Consider the following 22,921-nt stretch of genomic DNA (forward strand, 5'->3'; position numbering starts at 1 on the left):
ATATATCTGCTGCTGGAAAACATCCCTGGCAGAAGTGGATATGCATAACTGTTATCCCTAAGCAGGGATGGAGAGTTAATAGTGTTTGCTGAAGGACTTGCGGTGATATAAAGGAACTACAAATCCCTCCGTGAAGCAATGCTTTAGGGGCAACAGGAAGATTATCCCTTCCCTTCCCCTTTGAAGCAGTCCTTCAGGAGAAGGATTTCCGCTACAATATATATATATATATATATATATATATATATATATATATATATATATATGATGCTGACCTTTAAAGCCCTAAATGGCCTCGGCCCAGTATACCTGAAGGAGCGTCTCCACCCCATCGTTCTGCCCGGATACTGAGGTCCAGTGCCGAGGGCCTTCTGGCGGTTCCCTCACTGTGAGAAGCCAAGTTACAGGGAACCAGGCAGAGGGCCTTCTCGGTAGTGGCACCCGCCCTGTGGAACACCCTCCCACCAGATGTCAAAGAGAAAAACAACTACCAGACTTTTAGAAGACATCTGAAGGCAGCCCTGTTTAGGGAAGCTTTTAATGTTTAATAGATTATTGTATTTTAATCTTTGTTGGAAGCTGCCCAGAGTGGCTGGGGAAACCCAGCCAGATGGGCGGGGTATAAATAATAATAAATAATAATAATAATAATAATAATTATTATTATTATTATTATTATTATTATTATTATTATTATTATATCCCTGGTAAATGACATGGCGTCACCAATGCTTGAATAATTTGTTTCAAGCCCAAACACCTGTGAGTGGTTTTCTTTTAACATGACACCACCATTCTGGGGAGAAAAAGTGGTAGATTTTTCCTCATCTTTAAATTGTAGATTAAAAAAAAAAATCCCAATAGGTTTTCATGTGTTCTTAAACTGTGATGAGCAAGCTCACCAACCGAAGTCATACTTGCAATCTCATGTCTTCCCAACTTGTATATGACCATTTTAAATTATTTCACAGACACATTTTTGTATATACTTACACAAGTATTCGAGGAAGACTGAAATAATTCACTTCATATAAATTTATAATTACAATAAGGCTTCAAACTCTGCACAACTATTTTTTTCTATACAAAGGAATATTAAACTTAATTTACAAGAAATAAATATAAAGGATAATCAAAGGTAGTTGTTGTTTTGTCTATATACAATACTATATCTGTGACTACATCCTATTAAAAGATGCAGACATCACATATTACTATGTAGGCAAACCTACACACACATCTAGGAGTAAGTTCCTTGGAACTCAGTGGAACTTATTTCTGAACAGACATGTAAAGGATCTCACTGTTAAGCATCATTTTCAGTTTCGCATCTAATTATCTATAGTACTACAACATTACTGTACAATGTTTCGAGTTATTCATAACTGAAAGTTGAACTTGTAAAAGGAACTTGTAACATCCACTGTTAAAAAAAACAACCCCACAATTTAGCCGGTCGTGTTTTCCAGTCACGATGCTACGTCTAACGTACCTTGTCAATTAATTTCACTGACATTAAAAGAAAAAAACAATACAAACTCTTTCGACCATTGGAGGCTGCCTTGAAGCTTTGCTATTATATATTAAATAATGTCCTTTTCTGGGGCGGGGGGGGGTAGTCTTCTCACATTATGTAAAACGGTTAAAATAAACCTATATGTCACTGTGTGAAACAATAGCAACTTTTAATAATGTCACATCGGTTCAATAAAGTGCAGGCTCCCTCTCTTTGAAGTCCTTCGAAGTGAAATGCAAGATTTCTTAGGGCCTGTGTCATGGTTCTCTTGAAATATGAGCTGTTTCCCTGAAAAGTCAGGAAGTCGGACATCGCCATTCTGCACATTGAAAGAAACGCCATTCCTCTCACTGGAGACATTGCCTGAAATGTTTATTAAAAAAAAGTTTGTTAGAACTCGAGCCAGTTGACTGGTTCAATATAGAAGCTGAGTATCTTAGTACTGTATACATACCATTCCCATTTGCTTGCGCTGAGTAATCATTATTCATGAGCATTGAGGTGGAATTAGTGGAGTTACTGTTTGATTGCAAAGAATGGGAGGAAGTGGATACTGCCTGGTTAACATTCTGCTTCTTTAATCCATTTGTAGCAGTTCTACTCCAATCTACAGCAAAATAAGGATTACAAAAGAATGATTATGTATGTTAAAGCCCCATTCAAAAGTACTATTAATAGGGTAATTTAAACCTCATATCTATAAAGCCCCTATTCCCCCCCTCCAATGGTTTTATAACTATAGATTTTGCCAATACTTTACATTTTTTTAATTGTTGTTTTATCCTTGGTAATTTAGAAAATGTTGACTATCCAAATTCTCTTAATACCAAAGTTCTCTAATTTCACTAATAACAAAAACTCAGTTTCATAAAATTGATTTTTAATCTGCTTCACATAGCATGCCAGCTTGTGCTTTGATAAACACTGCAGAACAGTTTCTGCTGATTGCGTAATTACAGAGTTAGAAACAGTAGATTAATTACACTAACAAACCAATACAGTGGTACCTCAGGTTACATACGCTTCAGGTTACAGACTCCGCTAACCCAGAAATAGTACCTCGGGTTAAGAACTTTGCTTCAGGATGAGAACAGAAATCGTGCGGCAGCTGCGCGGCAGCAGCGGGAGGCCCCATTAGCTAAAGTGGTGCTTCAGGTTAAGAACAGTTTCAGGTTAAGAACGGACCTCCGGAACGAATTAAGTACTTAACCCGAGGTACCACTGTATATGGTCTGAAAATGGTTTGTTTGACATTGGTAAATTTATTTGGCAACAGTGAAAAATGTAAATTCTAGATGCAGTCAAAGAAGCCTTACCCGAGCTCAGAGTTCATGCAAGCGTGTCTTCCCATTCCCTCCTCTACACAGCACCGTCCCGTCCCCATTTGTAACAGTGCGGGATCTGCTTTGTAAGCACTTTCTGCTTACAAAGATACATAGAATCATAGAATCGGAGAACTGTAGAGTTGGGGGTCATCTAGTCCAACCCCCGGTAGTGCAGGAATCTTTCGCCCCATGTGAACCCAGGACCCTGCGATTAAGAGCCTCATGCTCTACCAACTGAGCTATCCCAGCACCTTTGGATTCAACTCACTGTGACTACACACATTTTAATATTTTTTAAAAAATATTTACCAGAATTTTCAGCCAGTCTGTACTTTCCACAACACAGATACCTTCTCCACTGCTTGCGGACATTCTCTTTCGCTACACAGTAGAAAATAAAAATGAAAAAACCTGCAAAAAAAGAATGTGTTAAAGTTTAAGAGACGCACTGGATTTACCTGGTTTTTTAATTATTTATAAAACTGCTAGATCATCAAAGAGGAGGATTCAACTGATCCTATTACACCCTTTGCTGGGACCAAGGGGTTGCATCCAGATAGTGCTTTGTGTGCATTGTACAGAGTGCTATAAGTATTCTGTTAATTATGTCTTAATACGATCTACTTTAAAAAAACAACAACCCCAAGAACATACCTTGCAAGGTGTTAAAGATGGCAAAGAGATACATAAATGCAAGATTTACAGGACCCCATGCAAAAAAGGCAAATCCCCAAGTAATTCCCAGTAGGAACGTGAGGCCAGCAACACTCCTGAGATCTTGGATGCTGGTTTTTCGCTGGGCACCAAGTTGCTTCTTCTTTTTGATTCTGCAAAGCTGAATCAGCACTACTATGAACATGCTGATATTCAACAAGAATATTGTGCAGAAGTATCCCACAACCGTGATGTAAAACACAATATCATTTTTAATCCAGCAACTAAAATAAAAATACAAAACGGGACATGAAAAGTGACAGTCAGTTCCATAAACATTTTGAAAATGAAAAGCTCTAAACTGAGAAAGTCACGTGACTAGTTCCACGTACAGTAAAGCCCTTTCTCTCCCTGCCCCTGGCAGAATAGCATCCCATCATGCAACAACATAAAAAAAAAATTGGGCCATGTAGTCTGCAGTTTTGATGAGTCCGCTACACATCTACCTTACTTGCAATTGAAGTTAGTAACTAGGCCACAAACTGTCTTTACAGATTGAATATATATATATTTAATCAGATTTTCACTTGGTTTAAATTTTTAACTTTTTCCATCACTGCAATCAAGTGCATTCAAAAGGATATATCACACCTAAAGTAACACAATGAAATATCTTGTTTCTTTATATTCAGGGCACAATCATGTTTTAAATGTATGCTTTTAATTTTACATCCGTATTTTATATCATTTCTTTTTCTTCCATCATTCCAGAGTTATGTATGATAGTAACTCAGTCACAGATATGGCATAGGACCTTAAGAATGATTATTAAGAGGAGCAAAAACCATCCCTGTATATGCTACCACTTAAGCAACTTCATACTTTCAGCACATGGCGGTTGTTGCTGACTTACAATTCATCATTTGAGTCGTTGGGAAACTTTCCATAAAAGCCAAGTCCATAGTTATCTCGAGATATTATCAGTACAATGGCTACTATAATTGCTGGTACCCCTGAAAGATAAAAAGGCATTAGGTATATGGAAAATATAGCAAAAACATACTTAGGTTGTTGGAGAGGTGGCAATGAGAACCGCTGTATAGAAACAACAGTAAAACATGTATTTAGGATGAAATACAATGTCGTGGGAGCAGATTCTGCTTGCACAAAGGACCGGAATGGTTCCTTCCTCTCTTCCCCTGCACAGCCCTGCATGCCGCTCCTCAGATCTACTCTAGATGATGCTCTGACCTTCCAGAGCAGATTTTGGGGACCTGCAGGGAGGGATGCAGGGGGCTAGGAATTTGAAGACACATTGTGCTGGTGGATGGGCACTACTTGATATTACAAATGTTCAGAGCAATACATATACATTTATAATCTTTAGGACAGCACTATGTAGTATAGCAGGTTTCCTAGAAGGAGTTGAAATCCCACAGATTAGCGTACTCGAAAGCAGTCTGCTGACATCACTGTCAGAAGAAGAACACATGACTATGTATGTGTATAAACAAATCTTTTTTTCTGAGAGCTCAGACAGATCTGTTTCAGCAGCACTCCTTGCCTTTGGAATGCCCTCTTCAGGTAGGCCTAGAGCCCCCATTGCTATCATTTCAGCCAGGGGCAGGTATGCTATTGCAATGCTGCTTGGAAACTGAAGGAAGCGATGGTAGGCCTATGCAATGTACCTATGCAATGTACCTATGCAATGCTCTTGTTCACTATTACAAGTCATAACATCCCAATTCCCTCTGAATATTAATTGCTGAATAAGTTTCCAAGAAATTGTGCCTGACTTTTTTTTTTAAAAAAAAGACAAGTATTATGAGCTGCAAAAATTTGTATAATGATCCTATTATTTTAAAATTCACTAAGCATACATGATGATACATTACTTTATCCGTGCAACAACACTGACTTCTTTTGTTGTTTCATTTCAGTTAAACTGAATCAATTAAATTCTTAATAAAAAAGCTACTGTGTAGTAGGCTAAGTGGAGAAATAGTGATTTGCCTAAGACTAGATGCGTCTCACAGCTGAAGGCGGTTTGAATCTATGGCTAGATCTATACAGCTATAAAAAAACACTCTGAAAATGCTCTGGGGAAAAAACCATTGTAAAGCTCACAATGGAAAATATCACCGAATTGCAATTTCAGCTCTACAGCACCATCTGGTGTCACAATGTTATAATGCATTTATAATGTAATTTGACTAATGTAGCTGAGTTCAACATCTCATGGAAATCTAAATCCTAGTCTAATTCTATCACACTGTCTACTGCAGCACATTTGCTCTGTGTATAGATCTCCCATTAGCAACTAACAGTGCAATCCTATATATGGCTATTGAGAAGTAAAGCCCCACTGCGTTCAATTGCTGTACTCTCAGGTATGGGATTCCATCCTTCTAAACAAGTTAGAAGGACATATATATTCTCATTTCAAAGATAAATCCAGAAAGAAATACTTACCCCAGCCAACAATGCAGAACTTTAGGATGTATTTCCTAACGTAAGTATTGAACACTTTGACAAGGGCCAGATACATGTGAAAGGCTTCAAGGCCCATCCAAGTGAAAGAAACCAAAAGGAAATAATGAAGAAATACAGCAACTGAGATGCACAGGCCTTCGTTCTTATACAAAGCAATCCAGGAGTTCAGGAGAAAAACCAGGTTCAGAAGAAGCAAAGCAACGCACAACTGAATGAGGATTTTAGAAGGATAATCTCTTCGGATTTTCCTATAAAAACAAGTAATGAACATCGCCTGCATCAATATCAATCACAATATTCAAGAAAAGTGACAATCTTAATGGTCTTAATGCCATCTGAGACACAAATAACCTTTTCCAACTGCAGTTCAAAGACCATATGTGCAGATGAAATTTTACTAATTTTTAGCTGCAACAGAAATTAATAAATTCCAGGGTATCTTGAAATTCTAAAATCATGTGAAAGACATGTGTAAAAAGTGCAGTTTAAAAACATGCTTGATCAGTAATTTATTAATATTTTATTTTATTTTTATTATAACTATTTGAAAATTAGCATGGTCCCTAATTTTTCCTGGAGGAAGCGGGCAGGCAATATTCACCAATTCTGCTTCTTCCAGTAAAACCCTCCCTTGACTCTTACCTCTTCTGCAAACAGAATGAGTATTTCCATTTGCAAAAGAACAAGTCTGGATAAAGCTAATTATCTATAACAATAGATAGTAACGCAAATGGAATAGTTTATATTTTTGTTATAACTAAATTAGAACAAAAATGTTTTGAAAAACAGATACATTGTCTTTTGGGGCAATAAATCACTATTCCAAAGAAAAGTGGCATCTAATAATTGATTCATTTATGTCCCTGTTCTTACAGTGAAATTGTGAAATTACTGAATATACACTCTTCTTTTTTCAAACAGGTGTGGGAAGAAACAACAACACAGGTTAGAACACAAAAGGTATTGTTCTCAAGAAGAATTGATATGACCTGGAATAAGTAGGATTACTTATGTTTTTGCATGACAACAGAACAAGAAGTTAAATTCCAGGTCATATCAATTCTTCTTGAGAACAATATTTTTGGAGTCTAACCAGTCCACTAAGGCATGCCACGTACTGCAAAATTTGTTCAATGAGTTTCTTTGTATCGATGTCAATTGCAAAGACAAGACGATGCTTTTAAAAATATGTATATTGTTTTATTCAGTTTAAGGCAATTTCTATCCCTGACTTCACATAAACAAAACTTTATTATAATCCAAGTTTGTTTTAAATTTTAGCTGTTTCTTTTCTGAAATTTGCTCTCAGCCATAGCAAAATATCAATGTCCTTCAATATAGTATGATATCCTTCAATGTGATTACATTGATATATAAGCCACATTAAAGAGGCTCTTCCCTCGTCTGCCTGCCACACAGGGACTTCAGCAGAACCATCTTGCCCTGAGGGGAATGTGAAGGAGCCGCAACAGCTTCTTTCAAACAAACAAGTTTTTTTTAAAAAAAAAATCAGCACTTATCGCTGTAATAATCCTATGAAAGGTACTCTGTGAGGTCCACCTGAAAACTGGTCTATAAATACCTTGAATAAATAAATAATAGATGCAGTAAATAATAACCATCATTATGATATGATTAGAACTGAGCAGGTACTTACTCAAATGCAATGTATGTAACAAGAGTAACAGAAAGAAAAATGGCTGAAAGGCCACAGCCTATGTACGTGATGAACGTTAGAATCAGCCTTTGTGTGGGAGATATAGTAGTGGCATTTCTTGATAAATCCTGCAAAGGAAATAATAAATGTTTTCTTTTGAAGCATGAGAACAAATTTCATTTACAAGCCATGTTCTGGTTATTCACTGCCAGAACAACCAACACCTGGATTTCTACAGTAAGGCAGCTCTAGATAAATCATTTTTTTAAAAAATGCTACGTGTTATCTATATTTTTACAAAGAGATTACAAAATCCAACTTAATCTACCTTAATCTCTCTTGCTCAGTTCAAGCATAAATATCTGGTTTTACCAAACTGAGATATCTACACAAGCCTTGTGCCCATATGCTCTGTCCTTAGGCCACACCTTCATCTTCTCAGCGTACCAGCATCTGAAGACTTCCTAAGTAAATTAACCATAATTTCCAACCACATCCTAATTGGGAAAGAAGTCTTCCATAGAACACTTGGAAAAGGAAGGAAGCAGCAGCAAACGGGTGGAGTATATGGGGACAAAGCTTGTGCATGTCTCAGCTAAATAAACTGATATATGTACACCTGAACTGAACCTCTTTCTTTCTCCCATGCATGAACCTAGGATCATGTGCCTTAGCACATACTAGTTTTTAAGCACATATTAGTCTCTTTTAATACCACAATCCAGGTACTTTAACCAACAATCCAAAGGACTTTGCAATCAGGTATATTCCCGTGATTTCCCCCACCTTTCTATGCCACAAGGCAAGCCACCCATTAAGACCTAGTGGCATAAGGAACCGCTTTGCAGCTTTTGGTTATATACTACAGGCATTACCAGTAAAACTCCAAAGCTTGTGAGATGGTTGCAGCTGCAGACGGTTGCATTTGTTCTTCTCTCTTTAACTACACAGCCATCATAGGACCAGCCTCCTTTGCCACCTGCCAGGAATTAAAAGGTTCCATTGTTAATATATAACTGGTAGAGTTTTAAGCTATTGCAAAGTTAATGCAAGTTAAACTAGTGGTTGCTACTGTTGGATTGTTTAGTTTTGTAGTAGTCTTCTATATACTAGACAGATGTAAGCGGTTTTTTTGCTGTTGAATATAAACTGATTGAATTAATAAAATTTAAAAGACAGAACCACACAGGCATACCATTTTTACTGAAGTCCCAGAAGGCACATCTGACAAAATTCCCCTGTTTGGAGAGACGGGGAGAAAAGATTGTTATCTCCAAGACACCTTGAAATTAAACCATGTACAATGAACAATACAATAAAAAGAAAATCAGCTTTCTGTTTACAAATATTTCTCATTTATAGATAAATGTGCACACACACACCCCAGGAATTTTTCCTTTCTTGCTCCTTTACCACCATCAAATCATATCTCAGCTGTTCCATGTGGCTATTTTTTCTTGTCTGCCTAATGTAAATTAGACCCTTTTTGTGATGAGACAATTTCATTTCTGTGTTCTGTAGCAATAGAAGCTTGTTAACTGGTCAAATTGCATTTGTACCTGAGTAGGGCTGGCATTTTGTAGTGTGACAGTAACATTTGTCTTCAAGTCGCTAATTGTGAGGTTAGCAACGCTTGATGATATAACATGACTGATCAGGGACAAATTGTCCAGTGAGGGATCCTGGGGAGAGAGAAAAAACACCCTCATGTTAATTGTATTAAAATGTATTTATAGCCACAATACACTAAAGCTAAAGTCTGAAGGCATACCTGGAAAAGAGTTGTCTTCTCAAAAAAGTTGAAGGTAATTCTAGAAGCCTGATGCTGAGCTTCTGGTGACAAATTTGTCATGACTGATGATGGAAGCGTAATGGATCCAGCACTTTTTGTAGGCACTTCAGATCCAAGAGCAACCTTAAAAAGAGAGATAGAGAGAATATTATTATGCATACAAAATAGAGAGGCAATTGGACCTTGTGCTTTGTGTTAGATTTAGCCTAGTCTGGAGCTGTGCTTAGTGAAGAGTATTACTGGCATTGACTATATCAAATTGATCTATCTACCCCAATTTGACTCCCCTAATTATGAACTTCAACCAACAAAGAGAAGCATCAGCTGTGGGGCAGGGGAAGCATTTCCCTCTTCAACCCCATTCAGTCTAATTGGTGAACAGATGAATTTGTGTGTGCCCTGAATGCTACGAGTCCTCTTCTTTCAGCTCCTAATGACTCATACATAGGTAACATAAAATTACATCATTAAGAATGGCTAGCTAAAATTGTGCACAAAGTGCAGAACAGCAGCTTTGCATTTAAAAGGTTTCAGCATCTCCTGGTAAGGCTGGGAGATGCTCCTTTTTTTTTTTTTTTAATAATTTTTATTAACTGGCCAATCACATCAAATTAAATCACATCACATAAATTCCAAATTACAAAGCCAAATTTTTAAATTTTGTTGGGGGAACCCATACTTCAAGATCCAAAGGGGGATTCAAATCATCTTCTTATTACTGCGTTAGTGTCCAAATCAGTCCCAATCAGTCCAGACAAAGTTCATAATTCTATCCAGTCTTATCTTGGTGTTTCCACATCATATCTTGTTCATAAAATTTCTCTTTTTCTTTTACGATCTCTTCTGTTAGTCTCCTTAAGCCGATAAGCAAATATAATAATCCTGTGTGAATTTCCCGTTCTTCCAATCTAAGTCCAGATGGTTTCCATATATCTCCTTCGTAGATAACATCACTCTTTCCATCATAAATCAGGCATTTTTTTCGCTCTTAAATCCCACAGAGGAGTTTATCCACGATATGTAAACAGCACTATTTCTCTCTTTCTCCTCCCAGACCCAAGAGCTCCAACAATGCCTCCCAAGATGGCGACGGCATTTTTAACTGCGTCATTCCAAAACTCTTAACTTTCCAGCTTCGTCTTGAAACATTGCTTTGGTTCGAAAGTTTATCTCCACACAGCCTTAAATCACAGCTTAAGTCCTTAAAGTTCTGACTTATTAGGGGAGGGGATTCTTGTTAAGTCACGTAAAAAGGAATGGAAGGTTTTTTCCCCCTCCCCCCTCAGTCATTTGCAATACCGTATCTTGTCGTATCTTCTCATATTTTATTCTTGCCTTGTTATCAGAGATCTCTTCTGTCAGCAGTCTTTACTCCCCCTTTTTCCTTGAAGTATGTGCAATTTATCTCGTCCAAATTGTTTCTTTTGAAGATTCTTGCAAACTAGAGGCGCGGATCAGAGACGGCGTCAAGGAGTGCCGGAATCCCACAGGAGGGCTTTGTGCCTAGTGCCCCCACCCCGACAAATTCGGGGGTGGTATAGGGCACAGCAGGCAAGGGCCGTCCCCCCCATAATCCTGGGGGGGTTAAGGAGGCTAATTACCCCCATCATAGCCTCCAAATTACCTCGTGTGGGTCGGAGAGATGTTATTGTCAGCCATCTTCCGATGCGCCACCTAGTGGCCCCCCGGCTGGGAGATGCTCCTTGCCTGAATCCCTGGGAAACTGCTGCCAGCCACTGTAGACAATATAAATTTGTCTCACTCAATGTAAGGCAGCTTCCTATATATTTGTTTTTCCTAGTTTCAAAACAATTAAGAAGGATTTTTAGGTTTCATTATTATTTCATCTTATTTCTAGTGTTCACAGAGGGCATAAATATCAAATTATTCTACGATCTCCTCTGGATAGAATGCTTGTGACAAGGCAAACACATGGCAGAAAGAGACACCAGAGCCAATTGCAAGAGAAAAGAAGCAATTCTGTCAGCCTTCATCAGATCAGGAACTCTTTGTAATCATGGTGTTATGTACTAAGCTTGGATCCTAGAACAATAGGTAAGTAGGATCCTAGAATGCAACAACTGTGATTGGCTTGCAGGAAAAGACCAATCAGGCTCTAGGAGGGAAGCAAAATCAGCCAATCAGATGGGACTCATTGTGTAAATAATGTATATAAAAGCCTGAGGTTTGGGGGGAAGTTCAATCACTGTTTTACAAGCTGCAATAAAGAGCATGAAATCACTACAGGATATGTCACATTGTTTAAAATCATATTTTAAAAATAAGCTCCTGCAGTCCTCCATGTCACACTCCATTCTATTTTAAAGGGTCTGCCAACTCTTAGAAGCAGCTTTTGTATGGGGCAGGAGGACTTAAAGGTGGCGGCAGCCCGGGGGGCAGTGTTGTTCAGTAAAAATTAGCTGTTCCAGCTTGTGCAAGCAGAAGCACTCTATACTAAAACAAAGGTAATATTGGCTAAAACCAGTGCTTTTCCCCCCTAAAAAATGTTTAGGGGTACTCTCATTTTCCAACTCATATTGAAATACTGCCTCTCAATGAGGCTGACCTTAGAATCACAAAATGTTTAGGGGTATGCGTCCCCCTGCATCCCCCCAGGAAAAAAGCACTGGATACAGCCCACTGAACCCTGAAATCTACTGGCCAATACAGTCTGGTTTTTTTTTTTTCATTTAAATGCTGAAGACTACACTTCAATCTTATACATGCCTTCTTAGAAGTAAGTGATAAATAAAGTAGTAGTAGTAGTAGTAGTAGTAGTAGTTTATTTATTTATATCCTGCCCATCTGGCGTTCAGTGCCCTGGCTGCAATCTTATATTCAGTTCCTGCATGTAAGTTCCATCAAACATTGGCCTCAACTGCATTATACATTTAAAGGAGTATTGTGCCACTTTAAACAGTCATGGCTGTTTTTAACATGTCCTTGTTACAAGATCCTAATTATCTTCACAGAGCTCAAGTTTTCAGAATTCCCTGGGAAGAGAGACTGATTGATCACCACTCTGGGAACTGTAGGTTTGTCAGGGCAACTCTAATAACCCTTAACAAAACTCCCAAACTCAAGCTATATGTCCAGGTTCTCTTTCCCTTTCAGGTTTACCAAAGCAAAAAGGGGAGGGGTAGCTTACCTGAAGGTGTGGGGAATCTTCAACAGCGAAAGAAACTCCATTAAACGAGGTGCTGTTGACTTTCTGCACAGCCAGAGCCAGAGAAGGGAAGCTTAAATTAATGGATTCTGCCGGGAAGCTCAATTTTAAGCCAATTCCATCCACTATTTTTATTATTCTATTAAAGTAAAAACAGGAGATGACATGATGATGTTCCTTATATAATAGGTTAGAAAAAAATTATAAGCATTTAATGAAAAGTAACTTCACTTGAATAACTTGAAAATATAGAAATGCTTCGAAAGGGTATCACTAAAACTGAGAAGTCATGGACAAGTTCAATTTCTGAGTGAAAATGAAGTATTATTTATTTATTTATTTATTTATTTATTCATTCATTCATTCATTCATTCATCCATCCATCCATCCATCCATCCATCCATCCATCCATCTCATCTCAGAAGGCCCAGGTAAGTATCAACCTCTCGAATCCTATAATCAGATAACTGAGCTTTTGGGGGTTTTTATGCATCTAAAGAGGCATTCTACTCATCCATGGCCACATAGTGGCCACATGTGTTTGTGCATGGAAGGGCTGTAACTCAGTGGTAGACCATTGGCTTTGTATGCAGAAGGTCCGAGGTTCAATCTCTAGCAACTCAAAGCAGGGCGGGGTATATCTCTAGTCTCACATCCTGAAGAGCCAGTGTCAATCAGTGTAGACACTTTTGAGCAAGATGGACAAATGATCTCACTTGGTATGTGACCCTTCTCTCCCCAGCAGCAGCAGCAAGATGTAAAAGCAGGGGGAGGATGGGTAGCCTGGGCAAACTCTAAGGGGAAGGGGGGATTTCTGTGCGTGTGGTGGGTGAGAGAAGCAAACAGGGGCAACAGCCCCTTGTATGTGAGATACACACACACACACATGGCTGATTATATTAGAATCGCACACAACAGACAAGCCTTATCAAAATAACAAAATGTACAGGACACTTACCTTTTAGACAGTGGAGATATATGTTTTGCGGAAATGTTTAGAAGAAAATCAACAGTGTTTAGCATTGCTTTTGCAAGCACGGGTGATATTGTTTGGGCAGTCAAATTGTGCTCCAGTTCAGAAACTATGTTCTCGAAATCGGTACTGTTGGCAATGTTGGTCTTGTTGTGGAACACTGGTTCTGCAAGAGATGGAAAAACACAAAGTATGTAATCCAAAGCTGAAAAGAAGAAAACGAAGCGTTAAATTCACATCACACTAAACCAAAGTTTTGAGTACTCATTCATACCGTTTTCTTCCTAAGAGGGAGAATATGGAACATTTATCTTCTGCTTTTCATTAACCACAGTTCATTGCAGTGCCCGACCACAGAATCGTGATTAGTTGTAGCTATGGTTTGTTTCAAGAAGCCAGCTTAAGAAACAAACACTTTGTTTTGAGATGAACCATAGTATATTAACCACGGTTTGTCAAACCGTTTGACATATCAAACTATGGTAAATAGAAAATAGAAGTTTCTGAGGGGGGGGGATGTAGAAGTTGAAGGCTTACCATGGCTCATTCCTGCTCATGCATGTCATGCTAAACTATGGTTTATAAAGATATCTTAACACTCCTATTGAAATGGAACTGGTGTTTCCCTCCCCCCTTCAAGAATTGCTCCAATAAACAAATCAGCTGTCGTGGAATATATATTTAATGTAAGATATCTTCATATTCAATTCCAGTGACTTAAAAGATCTTATGACATAGACTGAACAGAACTTTCTAAAATTCCTAATCCTATCTTTGGGAGATGTCAGTATGATGTATCAGGGGAAAGCCCCAGGCCATCTTCACCCTTTGGCTAAAATGGTCAAAGCACTATGGTGAGTGTGCTTCACTCTCCTCCTACCATGCAGGTTCAGCATGCAACATGTGTCAGTTGCATGAATTAGAACGGCTGAACAAGGGCATCCAGTTCTTTAAAGCTTACGTTTGCAAACATATTCCAGGTTTCAGCCTTATTTATGACAACCCTTTGAATTCCTTCCCTTGACTTACACTAGGATGCAATTGGCACATGCAACATTGGAATAGTTGCGGCTAGGGATGCAAGTCACTAAAACAAGTGGCGACACCACAACAAGAGAGAGGAAAGGGAAAATCCTGTCCTTACCTGGTGCTACAAGGCAAGGTGAAAGGGGGCAGGTGTTGCTGCAGCCAGTAGCATACACATACATGATTGCTTGACAGACAGCTGCCCCTGCAGATGTCAGCAACCTATGCCCAAACTGGATCAACTGTCCACACAGCAATTGTGCATTGGCACAGTGTTGGCTCACATCCACCTCTGCTCCAGGTGCTGCAACGTACTGACTGGATTTCTATCGCCACACTAGCAAACCACCTACTAGTCACTACTACATGGTAAGCTATTGAGAATTCAGCTTGCCAAATGGAGCAAGCTCCATAAAGACACATTTCTAGTCTCACACCACACCACAAAGTGCATGTGTAACCCATGTCTAGTAACAACAGAACTTCGCTATGCATTTAAAAATAAGGCTTACCTTTGCTGACTGTTCTCGGACTTCCATCTGTTTCAGTAGTGGAAAGAATATCCAAAGTAGTGGTCATGGCAGTTGAGGTGGCTGGGGAAACTGCTACTGTAGGTTTGGAAGTAGTCTGAGGTACTACATCCATTGTGGAATGCACTGTTGTAAATACTGGATTAGTTGTTTCAAAAGGAGGAAGAACTGCACTGGTAGGAGTTGCAGAAGGAAGCACAACGCTGTTTTGTTCAGTGAGAGGAAGAACCGTATTTGTAGCAAGCTCAGGAGAAAAATCTATTGTTGTAAGCTCAGTCAAAGGTGGAGGTGAAACAATGGTTGGCTTAGTCAAAGGTGGAGGTGAAGCAGTGGTTGATTCAGAGGAAGGATACCCATGCAGAGTCACAACATCAGAAGGCATGGTGGAAGGAGTAACAGGTAAAACGGATGTGTCAGGAGATCTAGGGCTTGTGCAAGGAAGTGCTCCATAAATACCACTACAGGAAGAACACAGATAAAATTATGCACAGGTATTGATATCAGTTTAACAGCAACTTGCATTCGGACAGAGATATGCAAGGTTCCAAAGAAACGCGGTAATTATTATATGGATAGATTTAAGAACAGATTTGGTTTTGCTAATATTCTTAAGGTGTTTCATGAGTCCAGAGGATTTCTTTACCAGCCACAATCATAACTCAGGTATGTTAAGGGATTTCGAATTCTGCACTAAAAACAGTGCTAAATGTGACATCAAGCTTATTCCACAGCCATTTAGGAGACAGTCCTTCCTAACACAGACACAGTGGTTCATAGGCAAAGTAAACAACAGAACAATGCTCTTTCACTTCCATAGAGCATGCACATGGTTGCAAATACAGAAGCCTTGTTTTATAACACATTTACCATTGCAGTGATTTTAGCTCTTCAACAGTTGAGGGACAAGAGTCAGGCCAAAAAGCTGGACAACAGCACAACTCTAGAAAAACAAAAAATTAAGAACAATTAGCATTTTAATTTGCCAGTTAGATATTATTATGAAAGCAACTAACTTCTATAACTTTAACTATTTTTGTCAGACAGAGCAGGTGGGCAGATTTCAGGCTTATAATACCTATTGTGTTTATTAAAAGAACTCCAAGGTACAGCAACCAGAGGCAAAATAGTGACTGGGGGCAGCAACACACATAGAACAAAAGACATAACATGCCTCTGTGTTCAGCTCAAGAACTTGTTTTCAGAAACAGAACTGTGTTTACCCTCATCTGCACAAATCTTTGCTTTCCCTTAAACTTTCAACTGTCTAATTTTTCACTTGCAGGAGAGTCTGTTGGTCTTTTCAAACAACTGGGGATCAGAAATCCTTACAGGTCAACTGCCGGTCATCCAACAGTCTACTATCAAATCTACCTTTTGCCCAACCCCAACATAAGAGTATTTTGAACATATAAAATGCAATACAATCACTCTGTCATTCCACTTCACAAGGAAGTTCAAAAATTAGCTGCTCTGAGAGCTTGCTTGAAGGGTTGAGTGGAAATTGATTAATACATATTAATAAATGGAAAAAATAGATTAATTATTTAGTTGTGTGAAGAGGCTTGGGTATAATCTATTAGCCACCGGAAATTCTGTTGTAGTATCTACATTATACACAGACCCAAACAATTTCCCTTACTTAGCTGTGCATCCTAGTAGGAGCATGAGCTCCTTTAATTGAATCCATAGGTGACCAGGGAGTACAGGCCCCACCCATCCCAAATGCACCACTTCTTGTGTTGAAGGCCCTTCAAATCAGATATCATTCCACACTAAATATTGGCACTGATATAAAACAGAGACAGCTCATCGATTTATGATCTCATCCTATTATCATCCATAGATAAAAGGACTGAGGTGAGAAAGGGGTTAACATACAAACCAGAAGTAGACTTTTTGATTTTTGGGTTGTCAAACACTGTTTCTCCTTAGCCCAGTTTTACTAACAGTTCTCAGATACTTTTTTAAACCCCCCCCCCTTGCAAAAGGCTTAAATTCTGGAATTTAGATGAGATCTGTGCCATTGGTTATCTCAGTCTATAGAACAAGAGATTATTGGTTACTTACCTATTAGGCTAAGTTCTGCTTTCCCTTCCAATTTTGACAATATGCTGCTTATATCCATGTTTTTCTTCACCTTTATTGTGAAACTGCACTCTGATCTGCTACAATGTGAAAAGAAAAATCTAGTAAATGCTATTAGATTGAATGCCAGCATATGAATTATTTAAAGCAGTGTTCCTGCTTAATCAGTTAAATCACGTTATTCTAAACTATATAAGCGTGCACCATTATTTGGCTTGTCCTGTTAGACAAATGAGGACCAAACGTCTGTTACTACTTATTGGATCTAATTAAACTAATTTAAAAACAAAGCAAAACCCTATTTGTAGGAACAACAAACATCAATAAGAGTTTAATTTTTCCAATATTTTCAGTATCTATGGGGATTTGAAGGTGGGTTTAAAAAATAATAATTCAAGAATTAATGGCTTTCCACTTGAGAGGTTAGAAGACTGAGATGGCACACCCTTCCTCAAACATTTCTTCAGAAGTGGCTTTGCTGTTTATAAAAGTTATTCCGGGTATAGCACTTCTGAGTTGGATAGCACTATAAAATGTCTATTAAAGCATTGAAGTGTCCTTCCACTTTTTAATATATGTGTAGCCAATAAAATAATCACTAGGAATATGACAAACCTTTGGATTACTTCGTGACACTGTATGATGGATGACTATAAAAGAACAAATTTAAAATAAATTACTTGATCATCAAGTTCAAAATTACACAAGCGTCCACAAATAAATATCTATAGTAATATCTGAATGCTTACTTACCTCACTTATGCTCTGAAGGGTTTGGTTGAAATCGGAAATGCTAAAAGGAAAGTTTTTACCAGCTTAGTCAGAAATGCTATATTTGATTTTTACTAGTAAATTATCCCTGAGCCAGTTTAGTTTCCAGCAGCTTCCCCTAACAATGGAGTCCATCATATCCTATGCCTACAACAGAGGCTTTCAACTTTTTTGAATCCACGGCTCCCTGGACCAACTACATTCTTTCTGAGGCACCCCTGTGGGGCCCAGGAGCCCAGTTGTGTCACCGCTTTCCTGCAGAGCTGGCAGCCTCTCACCCTTTTTCAAACAATATCCCTTGTGGAGTGTTCCTTCAGCTTCCTCTCCTCTCCCCTCTCCCTGGGAGTCCTCCAGGCAACTGCTGCTGCCCTCCCTGGTCTCTGAGATCCCCCCACCCCACAGAGAGGTGTCTCTTAGAGGCACCATTTGCCTAAGGAACTTATAGCCAGGGCTGCCACAACAAACAGCTGTGCAAGCCTTTGGGAGCCTTTGTTGCTGAACTACAGCTCCCATCAGCACCAGCAAGCATGACCAATGGTTAGAAATTATGGAAGTTGTAGTTTCAGCAACATCTGGAGAGCCAAAGGTTCCCCACATCTTTCCTAAACTCAAATTATATTTGCATCCAAACCTGGTATCATAGTTTCACTAACTATGGTTAGTTTCAACAAGCCATGGTTTGAAGTTGGCTTGTTTCGAAATGGCTCATAGAGATGCATCATGGGCCCTGTTTCACACGTAACAAACCAAGCTTAAGGGAAACTAAATGTAAGAGCTTCTGGCATTCTACAAGTACTGTGGGAAGAGGAGATCAGTGCGTAAAACATGCAAACCTGGGAGACTAAGTACTCTGATGTTACATTAAACCATGGTTTAGAATGATGGGCAAATGCAGCCACTACTATGTGAGAGTACTCAAAATGAAATATGACCATACATTCAGTATGATGTAAGGGACAAAAACCTAATAAAGAACTATGGAATGCTTACTTTGGTACTTTTAGTACTGGTGAAGTATCTTGCAATTGGTACTGACTGGTGCTGTCCCCAGGATATTGCTAGAGAAGAAAAAGAAAACATTAACAAAGTACAGTCCTGTGTACATTGCTAGGATCTCATTAAAGAATACAGGACAGATATAATAACAATGTAGGTGACGTGGCCCTTCACCCAGGAGGTATGTTGCTTTAAGAAACCCTATCCCTACCCAGAAACCCTACTTTCATTATTTTGAAGTGAGCGAAAAAAGTTGACCCTGAAGCTTTTACCACAACACACTGGGAGTATCTGACAAAAGCTTCTGGGGTACATTTCCTCAGGTTTTCGCCTTCTAAAGCAACTTCCACTGACAAAGCAAGGGGCCTAAGTATTCACATCCATGAATATGTGTTGGACCTGGCAAGTTCCAAGATTCTGTCTGACTAGATGACCCCCTGCCAAATAAGTCAATTAATATCAATCATAAAAAGAAGGTTTTTAATTATGTCCATCTCTTAATGATCAACTTTATTAGTAGCAAGCAAGAATTTCCTGCAGCCTAGGTTAATGTTCCTTCCCATTCACTGCCTACGTCATACCTGCCCAATGCCGGATTTATGTATAAGCTAAGCAAGCTATAGCTTAGGACCCCACTCTCTTGGGGGCCCCAAAAAAATTTAAAGGAAAAAAACTGGATGTACATTTCCAAAATATAAGATAAAAAATAAAATAAAATAACGCAAAACACTGTTGTTGTATGTAGGTTTTGTGTATGGACTGTATTTTAATATTTTGTTGGAAGCCACCCAGAGTGCCTGGGGAAACCCAGCCAGATGGGCAGGGTATAAATAATAAATTATTATTATTATTATAAATTACTATATAGCATATATTCAACACAAAAAACAGCGTCAATTTGTTGCTGACAAAGAACAGCTGGACATATAAAGGACCCCATTACCTTCAGTAGCTTAGGGCCTCATCAAACTTAAATTCGGCTCTGTACCTGCCCACTTAATATCAAAACTTACCCCATCAATCACACAAGCTTTTTCTAGGGGACCCTCCTGGTGGCTCTTTCCTGATACAAGCATATAATTTTCCCAATACTATCACAGGATATAATTATAATATCAAGATTGCAACCAAAACTGGATCACGGAATAGCAATTCATCAAAATGAAAAGACTTACGAGTGTTAAGTTATAGAAAGCATTAGAGCTGTTTTCCCTGGGCTGAAATTTCATAGTGCCCATGTAGAAGACTGAAAAGTAAAAGTCGTCGTTATTAATAGCTTGGTTTAGAATAATTTTGACAACAGAAAACACATACTACCTCTGCTTGTACTTTTAAGCTTCCTTGGGCAAAAATCATGTGACCCTCTGTTCTTTTGCACAGATGCGGAATTTGGATGACTATTCCACACAGTCTTTGGCGACACCACAAGCCATCCTATATGAATCTGCCTGCTATATAAGATCTGAGTGAGTGGCCCTTCTCCGTGCCCCATCTTGCTGAAGCAGAGTTGGGTAGTGTTATGTATTGAAATTCTCACCCTGGCCACCAGGGGTATTGTGTATATAGTTTTCACTCAGGTCCACATCAGTTAATTTAGGCAGGAAACCCTGGGGTGTTGTTGTTACAATGTTGACAGCCGGCTGCCTATAAAAGCAGGCCAGCTGAGCTGCTCAGTTCAGTTCAGTTCCAGCTTACTTATAAAGAACTACTTGGAGAACTCTCTGTGTCGTCTGCTATGTCAACCCACTACTTAATAGGTAGGACTAGAGATACCTAGTTATGACCACACCCAGATTAGGGAACACCTGGCTCCAGCTCTCACTGTTTTTTGCTGGTTGTTGAAGGTTGTTGCTAATTCTGGCAAGTGTTTGGGAATAATCACCATGCTTTTATGATCTTATTTTATCTGTCTTCTTGCCCTGTCTCATTTTACTATTGCTTCAAAAAGCGGCAATATTTTTAATTGCTGTATGCCATCCAGAGTAATGTATTAGCATTAGAATGGTAGGATATAAATTTCTATATGAATAAATTATGAAAATGAGCCTGCATCAGCCTTGGGGGTGACAAAACGCTCCTTTCCATTTCTTCCACATGTGAGCGGACAACACAAAAAGTTTCTGTTTCAACTTTGGAACTAAACACAGTTAAACTCTACAATTTCAGCTGAAAGAAAGCTAATCTAAAATGGAAGTAAGAGAAGGTCACTAACCTGAGTCTTGGCAGATAGATGATAAGTTGCATGCATGATTGTCTAGAATTTTAAAAAATGGAATGAAAAGTTTAATTCGAACATTATAAAATAAGTTTATAATAACTTTCACTCATTATCCTACCTATTTCTAGTGCAGCTCCTAGCATGGAATCAAAATGGGAGTGATATATTTCTGTCTTTAGAAACTGAGTGAGGGCCTACATTTAGTGGAATAAATGTGGGGACAGAACACATAGCGAAGACAGAACAATGTGTCACAACTCTAATATATAATAGGTTTTAATTCTGATACCTTAACCAACCACAGTTGTAGAAGTTGACATAGCTGTGTTTCCAGTGTATATTGTTCTGTCCACATCTAGGGAAATTTGTGTTCTTAATAGACAGGTATATGCAGATCTTTCCTCTGCACACACTCCACACATCATTATTATTTTGATTTTAGCAATTTAGTATAAAATAATAATTGTAACGGAATTGTACCACACACACCCCCAAATCCCATTGCTGGCTTTAACAAAGAGAAAGATGCTCATTTTACGCCAAAATATCACTGTGACAGTATTTTAGCTTTTAACAAGAGGCAAGGCCTATTTCTATTTAAACTAAAAGCACTGCAAAAAGTTAGCTACAGTTTACATACATTCTCTGTGCAAGCAATTCTTACCTTCAGTATTCAGAGCTTCCTCTGAAGATGCATCTAAGAATATAAAACACAAAATCAATGCAAACCGCAAAATTAAAGAGGAAAAGTTAAAGAAGGCAAGCCTACTCTATGTCAAAAATATGAATGAAATCTTGCCTGTGGCACTGTTAGGGTAGGTGACAAAAGTGACAATGGATGAGTCTGCTGCAAATAAAGAATTTTTTGAATTAAAATTGAAAATATAGAGAAGCACAAATAATTTTTAAATAGTTTACCTTTCATTTATAAACCTAGAAAGGAATGGATTAAATTATGCTTTGGGTATAACTTTGTCTACTATGTGTATGCTGTAAGACGAAAGTTTGTTCCCTATGACCAAGATCGAAAGAAATGTGAAAGCAGTTCTGTGAGCAGGAGGGAATTTTAGACTTGCTTTCCTAAAAATGCCTAGTGGTATGACAAGCTGCTTTTGCAGCTGTGGGGGGAGTTCCAGAAGCAGTCTGTAGTAAGACACAGGGGTCTGCTTTTCAAAGATGTCAAAACTTCTGACAAGCGATTGCAGTGTCTTGTATAAGCTTAAACAGTTCTTTGGATCTTCTAGCAGTAGAAGCCTTGTTGGGCTAGCACAACAATTAGTAAAGATTTTATTAACACTCTTTTGGTTTCATCTCACCCTGAAATGCAATCTCACGTTTTGATTGCCCTACACCTTTATTTAAAAAAAAAATTAATGGGAAAGTGTTTTAGCAACAAAAACAGGGAAATAAAATGATACCCACCACTAGGGTTATTATAGTAAATGTGTGCTCAGTTGCACATGGCCCTACTCACAACAGTTATGTCATGCCCACAAGTGCGGACAGAGCTTAGTGGGATATATACACAAAGATATATACACAAAGCTTAGTGGGATATATACACATCCCCAATGCTTTTCAACATCTTTATGCGCCCCCTCGCCCAGCTTGTCCGGAGTTTTGGGCTGGGTTGCCATCAGTATGCCGATGACACCCAACTCTATCTGTTGATGGATGGCCATCCTGACTCGGCCCCAGACACACTGACCAGATGTCTGG

At 38.7% G+C, this 22,921-nt stretch overlaps 1 protein-coding gene across 9 annotated transcripts in view; it reads right to left on the reverse strand.

Annotated features, from left to right (window-relative positions):
* Positions 1-1,020: 1,020 nt before the first annotated feature.
* Positions 1,021-22,921, reverse strand: part of ADGRG2 (adhesion G protein-coupled receptor G2) — a 43,604-nt gene continuing 21,703 nt past the window's right edge. For 2 of the 9 annotated variants that reach the window (XM_083612247.1, XM_083612248.1), the window contains exons 5-28: positions 22,002-22,049; positions 21,867-21,899; positions 21,498-21,551; positions 21,197-21,238; positions 20,160-20,230; positions 18,979-19,046; positions 17,971-18,010; positions 17,833-17,867; positions 17,200-17,297; positions 16,000-16,072; positions 15,115-15,590; positions 13,562-13,742; positions 12,586-12,742; positions 9,417-9,560; positions 9,205-9,327; positions 8,841-8,883; positions 8,521-8,624; positions 7,646-7,773; positions 5,968-6,236; positions 4,409-4,508; positions 3,496-3,779; positions 3,151-3,252; positions 1,971-2,123; positions 1,021-1,879 (exon numbers count right to left, since the gene is read on the reverse strand). In XM_083612247.1, coding sequence (XP_083468373.1) covers positions 1,695-1,879; positions 1,971-2,123; positions 3,151-3,252; positions 3,496-3,779; positions 4,409-4,508; positions 5,968-6,236; positions 7,646-7,773; positions 8,521-8,624; positions 8,841-8,883; positions 9,205-9,327; positions 9,417-9,560; positions 12,586-12,742; positions 13,562-13,742; positions 15,115-15,590; positions 16,000-16,072; positions 17,200-17,297; positions 17,833-17,867; positions 17,971-18,010; positions 18,979-19,046; positions 20,160-20,230; positions 21,197-21,238; positions 21,498-21,551; positions 21,867-21,899; positions 22,002-22,049 — 3,011 coding nt within the window. In that variant the 3' untranslated portion in view covers positions 1,021-1,694. The remainder of the gene's footprint in view (positions 1,880-1,970; positions 2,124-3,150; positions 3,253-3,495; positions 3,780-4,408; positions 4,509-5,967; positions 6,237-7,645; positions 7,774-8,520; positions 8,625-8,840; positions 8,884-9,204; positions 9,328-9,416; positions 9,561-12,585; positions 12,743-13,561; positions 13,743-15,114; positions 15,591-15,999; positions 16,073-17,199; positions 17,298-17,832; positions 17,868-17,970; positions 18,011-18,978; positions 19,047-20,159; positions 20,231-21,196; positions 21,239-21,497; positions 21,552-21,866; positions 21,900-22,001; positions 22,050-22,921) is intronic. The other 7 variants (XM_083612249.1, XM_083612255.1, XM_083612250.1 and 4 more) reach the window with 7 other exon arrangements.

The sequence above is a fragment of the Podarcis filfolensis genome (genome assembly GCF_964270895.1).
Source record: "Podarcis filfolensis genome assembly, chromosome: 4".
Taxonomy (NCBI): Eukaryota; Metazoa; Chordata; class Lepidosauria; order Squamata; family Lacertidae; genus Podarcis; species Podarcis filfolensis.